This window comes from Rutilus rutilus (genome assembly GCF_951802725.1).
Source record: "Rutilus rutilus genome assembly, chromosome: 18".
Classification (NCBI taxonomy): Eukaryota; Metazoa; Chordata; class Actinopteri; order Cypriniformes; family Leuciscidae; genus Rutilus; species Rutilus rutilus.
The window spans coordinates 36,613,401-36,625,900 of record NC_140231.1 but is presented as its reverse complement, the minus strand read 5'-3'; the positions used below and the strand labels follow the sequence as shown (position 1 = coordinate 36,625,900).

General features: G+C 44.6%; 1 protein-coding gene across 2 annotated transcripts in view; it reads right to left on the bottom strand.

Moving 5' to 3' along the window:
- tbc1d13 (TBC1 domain family, member 13) overlaps window positions 1-12,500 on the bottom strand; it is a 17,318-nt gene that overhangs the window by 1,511 nt on the left and 3,307 nt on the right. For both annotated transcript variants that reach the window (XR_014625249.1, XM_084387693.1), the window contains exons 5-10: window positions 12,218-12,317; window positions 12,049-12,131; window positions 8,584-8,743; window positions 8,293-8,503; window positions 7,414-7,577; window positions 4,965-5,125 (exon numbers count right to left, since the gene is read on the bottom strand). Coding sequence is in view for 1 of the 2 variants with exons in the window: in XM_084387693.1 (XP_084243819.1) it covers window positions 4,965-5,125; window positions 7,414-7,577; window positions 8,293-8,503; window positions 8,584-8,743; window positions 12,049-12,131; window positions 12,218-12,317 (879 nt within the window). In the remaining variant the exon portion in view is untranslated. The remainder of the gene's footprint in view (window positions 1-4,964; window positions 5,126-7,413; window positions 7,578-8,292; window positions 8,504-8,583; window positions 8,744-12,048; window positions 12,132-12,217; window positions 12,318-12,500) is intronic.

Here is a 12,500-nt window from a genome sequence, read left to right as displayed (position 1 = left end):
TTAAAGTATGTTATGTATGAATATGGGTATTTTGAATGCAATTCGGACACACTACATCCGCCATGTTGTTACCAGAGGTGGGACAAAGTCATTGTTATGCAAGTCACAAGTAAGTCTCAAGTCTTTGCCCTCGAGTCCCGAGTCAAGTCGAGTCAAAGATGAGGCAAGTCCCGAGTCGAGTCAAAAGTCAAAGCCAACAAGTCTCAAGTCGAGTCCAAAGTCCTACCATTTTAGTTTCGAGTCATTTCAAGTCCTCTTACCACAGAAATAAAATGTATACAAATCATGTACGTCTGTAAGATTTGTATTTATTTAAACCTCTTTTTATACTTTGATTTATAATCAAATACAGTAAAAAACAGAATTTTATTTTCACAAAAAATGCTTGTATTTCAACAGCATATTGCACTAGAACAATGCACAGCATGCAGCTTCAGTCCTGTATTGTATTAACCTCATATTGCAAAACAGTTTAACTTTCAAATAGACATGGGTCGTTTTAGCCTAAACCTTTTTAAACATGTCATCAATAAAATCCTCACTCCTCAAAATTATCACTTCTGAAAAACTGGACCAACCTGATAATATAATTGGAATGCGTGTTGCAGTGCGTATGCGGTGCAAGACCAGCACGCGAAATAGTGCTTTCACATATGCTGCGTTTGCAGTGCGTGATCCGCGGCTGTACCACAAATACATACTCACTATTTGTATTTCAAATCCAGAAGTTATTAGCATCTTTTATTAAAAAAAAAATTTTTGTCAGCATTGCGATTCTCTTTGTACACACGTATACACTCTTTAATAGACGTATTCACGTTTAAATACAATTTAAACAACGTATTATTTAATGCATTACTCTTATATAATTATATATTAAGTTGCTCAAACAAGTGGTAAAATATTTAACCATGTACTTATATTAAAATTGCATAGCCTACATTTTAAATTAAAACTTAAAATTGACAAAAACAGCAGACTCATACTCTTTCTTTTGCATAATTTAAATCTTTATACAATAAATCTCGCATGTCACAAAGAACTTGTTTTTCCACCTCCACGAATGAGACGAGTGTTATGTTGCCTTGTTGAAATATGTATTTTCCCTTGATTAGGCTACCCCGGTCTTACGTCTCAGCATTGCGATTCTCTTTGTACACATATACACTCTTTAATAGACGTATGCACGTTTAAACACAATTTAAACAACGTAGGCCTATTATTCAATGCATTACTTCTACTTATATTAAGTTCCTAAAGCAAGTGGTCAAATATTTAACCATGTAGGCTACTTATATAAAAAAACAGCCGACTCTCATGCCTTTTATTTTATATTTAAATTAATACAATAAATCTTGCATGTAACAAGGAACATGTTTTTCACCTCCACGAATGAGACGAGATTTGTTCATTATGTCGCCTTGTTGAGGTAAATTGTAGTTTTCATTGCTTTACCCTGGTCTTAAAGTGAAAATAGTATTTAATTAAATACATTTATGGTGAGATTACTACATTTTATTTAATTAATCACATTTATGGTGAAATTACTAAATTTTTTGGTCAATCTGTGTTCATTTTGACCACGAAACATGCGCTGTCACTTTAATTCAGCGCGTGCAGCACATGTGCAGCACAGCAGAAATAGACTCGGTGCGGAAACGATCGCGGCACTGCTGTATACGCTCCGCACCTGGAACGGATCGACGGACTGCAACCGCGTGCAGTGTGAAAGCTCTAACCTGTTAACATGGGTACGGAAAAAAATACGCACCCGCTGGCGCATACGCACTGCAAACGGAGTATGTGTGAAACGGGCGTTAGATGCTGTCGAATCAAAACAACGTGGGACTACAGTGATTGGATGTCGTGCAGGCAGCGCGCGCGCTCTCTGCATGCATAGGTGGTGCACATTTTTTTCACAGATGCAGATAAACTGAGAGCGGCGCGGCCATGTGGACATTTTCCCCCCCAGTTTTCATGGGAAGTAGCAAGTCTTCTCGAGTCAAAAGGCGCAAGTCCAAGTGAAGTCACGAGTCATTGATGTTAAAGTCCAAGTCGAGTTGCAAGTCTTTGTACATTTTGTCGAGTCGAGTCTGAAGTCATCAAATTCATGACTCGAGTCTGACTCGAGTCCAAGTCACATGACTCGAGTCCACACCTCTGGTTGTTACGGTCATGAAACGTGTCACAGATCCTCTCCCGTGGCCTCATGGGACAGTAGAGAGTCCATCATATCACAAAAGGCACACAAACATTATAAAGCACCATAAGTTTTTGTGCACAATATTATAAGTGTTCTGAAGCCATTATTTAGTATAATGTGAGATAGAAATTAATATTTAAGTTGTTAAATTCAAGCTCACGCAAACGTTTCCCTCAGCTGCGTCTGTCAATCATTCAGCACTCAAACAGCGCGTCGCGTTCGGTCACGACAGTTAACACGATGAAACTCTCCAAGATGATTCAATGTTACTATTAGTATACTTGATCTGTAGATAAAGGTCTATGGTTTCTCATGAAACAACTTTATCTTGCTGGACTTTATTGCTGAACCTTAATCATGTTACTTTCTACCGGGTGTCTGTTAGCTCACAACACTGGAGTATATGGAGGGATTATTGGGTCAGATTGAAAACTAAAAGTCTAAAACTAAAACTAAAAATCTAAGTCGAAAATGAATTTGGTATTTAGGATTGGGCATTTGGTCATTTAGCCATTTAGGATTTAGGATTGGGGATTTAGGGATTTAGGATTGTGAATTTGGTATTTAGGATTGGGCATTTAATCATTTAGCCATTTAGGATTTAGGATTGGGGATTTAGGATTGGGAATTTGGGGATTGAGGATTGAGGAGTGTATGCAAATAAGGAGGCGTGGCCCAAATACTGGAGGCTGGGTTTGAAATGGCTGGTGCGCAGAGGCACCTTATGGACAGCAGAGGGAGCTCCCAGTGCTAAGGAGCACACTGTAATGAAACCAAACAGAGCGAGTGAGCAGGGCTGGAGCGAGTACTGTACTTTATGTAAGGGATAATGTATTGCGAGGCGGTTGTTATAGCGAATAACAACGCCGACAGGCTGAACGGGACCCCGACGCGAAGCGGAAGGGTCTTGAATTTTTTATTCGCTATAACAACCACCTCGCTATACATTATCCCCCTTATTACATGGCTACCTACAAAATAAATAAATAATTTGACACAAAATATTGATTTAAAAAGGAGTTTATTGATTTAAAACCGATTGTATTGCTTCCGCTAAAGAAAATAGTCCATTCCGCGTCCATAGCAACGCTCTGTTTTTCATGGCAACGGTGTGTTATACTTCGCAGCGTCTGTTATCAAGAAATAACACACCGCACTCTACATTGGAATTCAACCAAGGCAAGTAAAAAATATATATATTTGAACGCAACGCATCAGAAAAAACAAGGTTATGAAACAGTAACTGTACGTTCACACCGCCGCCGACTTGAGCTGCAAAGAAGCTCTGGCCGCCCTGTCAAGGACGCTTGTCAAAAAGTACGGGGAAGCTTGTTGACGCTTGTTGACAATGACAACGGTTGTTGATGGTGAGTGCGCGCGCGCAGATCTATTGTAACAGTACACAGTGATATTGTGAAAGCTGTGGCAAGAGACAAGCAGCTTCTTTATTACTATACCTGTGTGCTGTCTATTACAACTAATGCTTAAACAGGTGGTTCCTATCATTATCGGATTAATTGAACAGTTTAACCATCATAGAGTGAAAGTTTATCATTTGCATGTCAGTTTAACAAGGGCGCGCTTGACAGGGCATATATAAGAACGAGCAGAGAGAGAGAGAGAGAGCCCCGGCCACGCGCGCGCAATAACAATAATAGTTATTCTCGTCGTCAGACCGATAGCACTCCTTTCACTGGTGACTTTGTGTGTGAGGCCACATAAATGTTACAACGCTGTCATTAAGTTGAAGTTATCACATTATAAAGTACAGTACTGGCTCCAGCCCTGCTCACTCGCTCTGTTTCATTACAGTGTGCCCCTTAGCACTGGGAGCTCCCTCTGCTGTCCATAAGGTGCCTCTGCGCAACAGCCGTTTCAAACCCAGCCTCCAGTATTTGGGCCATGCCTCCTTATTTGCATACACTCCTCAATCCTCAAATGCCCAATCCTAAATCCCTAAATTCCCAATCCTAAATCCCCAAATGCCCAATCCTAAATACCAAATTCATTTTCGACTTAGACTTTTAGTTTTAGACTTTTAGTTTTAAATCTGACCCAATAATCCCTCCATATTGGAGCCTTTCATATCATAATACAGGGACGCAATGAAAGATTATCAATAGCCGTTCTTGTTCTGTCCTATCTATCATATGTTGCTACCTCATTAAACAGCTGTGCTATACATTTAAAAAATGTCTTAAAAAAAAAAAAAAATTGTAGGCTATATATAAAATAATTGATATTTTTGATTTTTGTTATCTTGTTTTTCATGAATGTATTTTACAACAATACAAAGAGCAATGTGCAAAGTTTGACCAGATTTAGTGTTACACTTACTGTCTCTAATTTGTTCCCCACTAAACGTTTTTTTTTTTTTTTATATACAATTTTATACAATTATTGCGCACTCGTGATTTTTCTAGCCTAAATTTTACTGCTGAATTATCCACTAATCTAGTTTATAATAGCATTTATGTCAGATTATGATCATATATTTTTTGTTGTTTTTCTTTATAATGAAGTTGTCTGTATTAAGTAGATTGTGTTTAACACACAAAATAGTGATTATCAGTTCAGCACAGAGTTATAGAAATTATACTTGATAAAAAAAAAAAAAAAAACCTGCACTGGTATCGGTATCGGTCGATACTCAGAATTTTTGGTATTGGATCGATTCTGAAAAAAATGGTATCGGTGCATCCCTAGTGTGTGTGTGTGTGTGTGTGTGTGGGTGTGGGTGTGTGTGTGAGACTGATCTTACGTGAGCATGGCACAGCACACAGGGATGATGAACTCAAACCGATCCTGATCCGAAAAGAGCGAATCCCAGATCCGGATAACATCTGGAAGCAGGAACTCCTGAGAGAGCAGCAGCGTCAGCCAGCGGAAGGTGAAATACTGAGGCTTGATGTTCTGCTCTTGCTATGAGACAGACAGACAGACAGACAGACAGATGAAGAGACAGACAAAAGCAGAGAGAGACAAAAGCAGACACAGACAAACAAACAAAAGCAGACAGACAGACAAACAAAAGCAGACAGACAAAGCAGAGAGACAGACAAACAAACAAACAAACAAACAAACAAACAAAAGCAGACAGACACAAAAACAGACAGACAAAAGCAGACAGACAAACAAACAAAAGCAGACAGACAAAGCAGAGACAGACAAACAAACAAACAAACAAACAAACAAACAAACAAAAGCAGACAGACACAAAAACAGACAGACAAACAAACAAACAAACAAAAACAGACAGACAAAAGCAGACAGACAGACAAACAAACAAACAAACAAACAAAAGCAGACAGACAAAAACAGACAGACAAAAGCAGACAGACAAACAAACAAACAAACAAAAGCAGACAAACAAACAAACAAACAAAAGCAGACAGACAGACAAACAAAAGCAGACAGACAAAAACAGACAGACAAAAGCAGACAGACAAACAAACAAACAAAAGCAGACAAACAAACAAACAAACAAAAGCAGAGAGACAGACAAACAAACAAAAGCAGACAAACAAACAAACAAACAAAAGCAGAGAAACAAACAAACAAACAAAAGCAGACAAACAAACAAACAAACAAAAGCAGACAAACAAACAAACAAACAAAAGCAGAGAGACAGACAAACAAACAAAAGCAGACAAACAAACAAACAAACAAAAGCAGACAGACAAACAAACAAACAAAAGCAGACAAACAAACAAACAAACAAAAGCAGACAGACAAAAACAGACAGACAAAAGCAGACAGACAAACAAACAAACAAAAGCAGACAAACAAACAAACAAACAAAAGCAGAGAGACAGACAAACAAACAAACAAACAAACAAAACAAAAGCAGACAGACACAAAAACAGACAGACAAAAGCAGACAGACAGACAAACAAAAGCAGACAGACAAAGCAGAGAGACAGAAAAACAAACAAACAAACAAAACAAAAGCAGACAGACACAAAAACAGACAGACAAACAAACAAACAAAAGCAGACAGACAAAAGCAGACAGACAAACAAACAAACAAAAGCAGACAGACAAACAAACAAACAAAAGCAGACAGACAAAAGCAGACAGACAAACAAACAAAAGCAGACAGATAAAAGCAGACAGACAAACAAACAAAAGCAGACAGACAGACAAACAAACAAACAAACAAAAGCAGACAGACAAAAGCAGACAGACAAACAAACAAACAAAAGCAGACAAACAAACAAACAAAAGCAGACAGACAGACAAACAAAAGCAGACAGACAAAGCAGAGAGACAGACAAACAAACAAACAAACAAAAACAAACAAACAAACAAAAGCAGACAGACACAAAAACAGACAGACAAAAGCAGAGACAAACAAACAAACAAAAGCAGACAGACAGACAAAAGCAGAAAGACAGACGGTTAGTATAAGTGTCAAAAGAATATCAATATCTGTGTTTCCATCCAAAGATGCAAATTTAGCCAATGCGCAAAATTGGAATATGGCATAAAGCATTTGTGAATAAAGCACAATTTCCATCAAGGGAGTCGAAGATGTTATTTCCTGATAAACTGGCGCAGAATATCATGAAGAACAATAGAAGAAGAACAATAGAGAAGCCGCTGTTTATAATAACTCTCGTAATAAATGACTTGCGCCTCAGAGTGGCAGACGAAACACAATAAACACGGCCGTGTTGTTTGGGAACCCAGTAGTGCTGGGCAACGATTAATCACATCCAAAATAAAAGTTTGGCTTTACATATTATGTGTGTGTACTGTGTATAATTATTTTGTATATATATATATATAAATACACACACAAATACATGTATATATTTAAAAAAAAAATCTTTATATATATTATAAATTATGTATACAGTATTATACATGCAAATATTTCTTAAATATATACATGCAATGCATATGTGTGTGTATTTAAATATACAAAATAATTATACACCGTACACACACATATATTATGTAAACACAAACTTTTATTTTGGATGCGATAAATCGTTGCCCAGAAGCAGTTCTGTTTGTCATATAAAGTTGGACAGTGATTTTTAGCTTGTAGTCCAGCTAGACTGTGTTTATGCCATGATAACTCAAATAATAATCATCAGAAGGGTTGAAAAGTGTCAGATGCTCAGATGGAAACTGGAAAACCCTTATAAGTTATCACATGTAATTTCACCAAAGAATAAAGACTAATAAAGAGATGTTGTCACCAGTCGCATGTAGAGCTCGGTGTCCTTCTCCTTGAGTTTGGAGAACACGCTCTCCATCTTGAAGGTGATGCCGCACTGCGAGTCGTCCAGGCTCTTGATGAAGTTATCTCTGTTCTCAGACATCAGGTTCGTGAAGCAGAAGAAGGTGTCGGCCTCCGCGTGTTCTGAGACGCAAGAACAGCGAAACTCTAATATAGGACTCATCCACACAGTACACAACAGTACACAACAGTACACAACAGTACACAACAGTACACAGCAAAACTTGCTTTTCTTACTCAGTATGTTCGTCTTGTTTAATATAAAAAAAATATTGAAACATTCTTAAATCATTACCAGAGAAGTAAAACTACGTAAGAGAAACACCCACTCTGGATTGCGTGTGTAACAGGACAGCTAGTGAGAGTTGCGCTGACGACTGCTAGTGAATGCGGTGTTCAGCGTCAGTGTTCGTGCACTCGACTCGCAGGGGATCGGGGTTCGAGACCGACTGGAGGCGGAGCAATGAAGAAGCGGTGTGTGTTTGGGTTGATGTCAAACATCAACATTGGCCAACAGCATATATCAAAAACGACTAACCCCACCTTTAAAACAAGCTAAATTATCAGCCAATGGAGTAAAAAAAAAAAAAACTTAATTCAAATGGAAAACAAGATTATTTTTCTTACATCATTGGCAGATCATTTTGCTTAAATAAAAAAAAAAACTCAATTTACTTTCTTTTTATATCAGAAAACAAGACAGTATTTCTTACGTCATTTTACTTCTCTAGCAAATGCTTCTTGATTTAAGAATGTTTAGATATTTAGACTGGAAACAAGACGAACATACGGAGTAAGAAAAGCATTTTTGCAGTGCAGGAAGCAGTGAGAGGGTTACCCTTCCACTGGCTGTTGGGGTCGGTGGCGAAGGTGTAGTAGATGGGACCCACGATCTCGTTCATGCCCTGCACGTACGCGATGCCTGGGTTCAGTTTGGCGTAGATGAAGAGAATCCGCTCCACCACTTCCCAGTGCGCCTCGCATCCGTTGGGAAGCACCTCATACTCGTTGGAGGGATACAGGTTTAAGGCCTTCCCTGGAGAACTGACCTGGAGGGAGAGCAGACGCATCAGAACACTCCCTCTTAGAACTCCCTCTTAGAACTCCCTCTTAGAACACACACACTCACGTTAGTGACGCCGCTGCGGTTCCGGCCCACCGTCTGGGCCTTGAGCGTGGTCTGCTCCACACGCCGCCTCAGCGTCTCGTACTCGTTCTGAGGATCCAGTATCAGCTGACAGGGAAACTCTGTGGGACGCTGGAAGAACGCCATGTCTGGGTACAAGCGCCTGACACACACACACAGAGGCATATTAATATTCATCACAACTCATGTGACAGCACACTCTCACTCACTCTCTCACAGATGCTCACTGACGCTCACTGGCACTCACAGACGCTCACTGGCGCTCAGAGACGCTCACTGGCGCTCACTGGCGCTCACAGACGCTCACTGGCGCTCACAGACGCTCACTGGCGCTCAGAGACGCTCACTGGCACTCACAGGCACTCACGGGCACTCACGGGCACTCACGGGCACTCACAGACGCTCACTGGCGCTCTCCGCTCTCAGACGCTCACTGGCGCTCACTGGCACTCACAGATGCTCACTGGCGCTCTCCGCTCTCAGAGACGCTCACTGACGCTCACAGACTCTCAATGGCGCTCACAGACGCTCACTGGCGCTCACAGACGCTCACAGGTGCTCACAGACGCTCACAGACGCTCACAGGTGCTCACAGACTCTCAATGGCGCTCTCAGACGCTCACAGGCGCTCACAGACGCTCACAGGTGCTCACAGACGCTCACAGACGCTCACAGGTGCTCACAGACTCTCAATGGCGCTCACAGACGCTCATTGGCGCTCACAGACGCTCACTGGCGCTCTCCACTCTCAGACACTCACTGGCGCTCACAGACGCTCACTGGCACTCACAGACGCTCACTGGCGCTCACAGACGCTCACAGGCGCTCACAGACGCTCACAGGTGCTCACAGACTCTCAATGGCGCTCACAGACGCTCACAGGCGCTCACAGACGCTCACAGGTGCTCACAGACGCTCACAGACGCTCACAGGTGCTCACAGACTCTCAATGGCGCTCACAGACGCTCACTGGCGCTCACAGACGCTCACTGGCGCTCTCCACTCTCAGACACTCACTGGCGCTCACAGACGCTCACTGGCACTCACAGACGCTCACTGGCGCTCACAGACGCTCACAGGCGCTCACAGACGCTCACAGGTGCTCACAGACTCTCAATGGCGCTCACAGACGCTCACTGGCGCTCACAGACGCTCACTGGCGCTCTCCGCTCTCAGACACTCACTGGCGCTCACAGACGCTCACTGGCACTCACAGACGCTCACTGGCGCTCACAGGCGCTCACAGACGCTCACAGACGCTCACAGGTGCTCACAGACTCTCAATGGCGCTCACAGACGCTCACTGGCGCTCTCCACTCTCAGACACTCACTGGCGCTCACTGGCGCTCACAGACGCTCACTGACGTTCACAGACTCTCAATGGCGCTCTCAGACGCTCACAGGCGCTCACAGACTCTCAGAGACGCTCACTGGCACTCACAGACTCTCAGAGACGCTCACTGGCACTCACAGACACTCACAGACGCTCACAGACGCTCACTGGCACTCATAGACACTCACAGACGCTCACTGGCACTCACAGACGCTCACTGGCACTCACAGACGCTCACTGGCGCTCACAGACGCTCACAGGCGCTCACAAACGCTCACAGGTGCTCACAGACTCTCAATGGCGCTCACAGACGCTCACTGGCGCTCACAGACGCTCACTGGCGCTCTCCGCTCTCAGACACTCACTGGCGCTCACAGACGCTCACTGGCACTCACAGACGCTCACTGGCGCTCACAGGCGCTCACAGACGCTCACAGGCGCTCACAGACGCTCACAGACGCTCACAGGTGCTCACAGACTCTCAATGGCGCTCACAGACGCTCACTGGCGCTCTCCACTCTCAGACACTCACTGGCGCTCACTGGCGCTCACAGACGCTCACTGACGTTCACAGACTCTCAATGGCGCTCTCAGACGCTCACAGGCGCTCACAGACTCTCAGAGACGCTCACTGGCACTCACAGACTCTCAGAGACGCTCACTGGCACTCACAGACACTCACAGACGCTCACAGACGCTCACTGGCACTCATAGACACTCACAGACGCTCACTGGCACTCACAGACGCTCACTGACTCTCAATGGCGCTCACAGGCGCTCACAGACTCTCAATGGCGCTCACAGGCGCTCACAGACTCTCAATGGCGCTCACAGACGCTCACTGGCACTCACAGACACTCACTGGCACTCACAGACGCTCACAGGCGCTCACAGACTCTCAATGGCACTCACAGACACTCACTGGCACTCACAGACGCTCACTGGCACTCACAGACACTCACTGGCACTCACAGACGCTCACTGGCGCTCTCAGACACTCACAGACGCTCACAGGCGCTCACAGACTCTCAATGGCGCTCACAGACGCTCACTGGCGCTCTCAGACACTCACTGGCACTCACAGACGCTCACAGGCGCTCTCAGACACTCAATGGCGCTCACAGACGCTCACAGGCACTCACAGACTCTCAATGGCGCTCACAGACGCTCACTGGCACTCACAGACGCTCACTGACGCTCACAGACTCTCAATGGCGCTCTCAGACGCTCACTGACACTCACTGGTACTCTCAGACGCTCTCCGGCGCTCACAGACTCTCAGAGACGCTCACTGGCGCTCACAGACTCTCAGAGACGCTCACTGACGCTCACTGGCACTCACAGACACTCACAGACGCTCACAGACGCTCACTGGCACTCACAGACGCTCACAGACGCTCACTGACTCTCAATGGCGCTCACAGGCGCTCACAGACTCTCAATGGCGCTCACAGACGCTCACTGGCGCTCACAGACACTCACTGGCGCTCACAGACACTCACTGGCGCTCTCAGACGCTCACTGACGTTCACAGACTCTCAATGGCGCTCTCAGACGCTCACTGACACTCACTGGTGCTCACAGACGCTCACAGGCGCTCACAGACTCTCAGAGACGCTCACTGGCGCTCACAGACTCTCAGAGACGCTCACTGACGCTCACTGGCACTCACCGACGCTCACTGGCACTCACAGACTCTCAGAGACGCTCACTGACGCTCACTGGCACTCACAGACGCTCACTGGCACTCACAGACGCTCACTGGCACTCACAGACACTCACAGACGCTCACTGACGCTCTCCGCTCTCAGACGCTCACAGACTCTCAGAGACGCTCACTGGCGCTCACAGACGCTCACAGACTCTCAATGGCACTCACTGACGCTCTCAGACGCTCAATGACTCTCAATGGCGCTCACAGACGCTCACAGACTCTCAGACGCTCACTGATGCTCACAGACGCTCACTGGCGCTCTCCGCTCTCAGACGCTCACAGACACTCACAGACACTCACAGGCGCTCACTGACTGTAATTTAATAAAATGCCTTCCTCACACACACACACAGTCTCTCTCTCACACACACACACACATACAGAGGAAGTGATGAAGCACCTGACGTCTTTATCGATCTGCAGCAGAACCTCGTTGTCTTTGAAGTAGGTGTTCCAGCGGCTGTCGGGGTTCGGGTTCAGCGGCTGGAGACGAGAGACGAGAGCGTCACACACACCAGCAGTCACACACACACACTTCCTGTCCTGTCCTGGAAAGCGCTCACACTCACGTGATCCTCCAGCGTCACGTCCTCTCGAGACACGCCCAAGTTTGCCTTGGCGATTCCTGGCTGGATGATCATCTCTCTCAGAAACTGGGCGTACAGATCCCTGACCAATCAGAGTCGAGCTCATTAGCATAATGTCTCAGTGCTCCACATGGGACTTTAAAGGGGACATGATATGAAAATCTGACTTTCTCCGTGTGTACGTGCTATAATCTATAATTGGGTCCCGGGTGCTTCTACCAACTCAGAAAACATGAAAAGTGAAACCCAGTAACTGTGTTCTGGT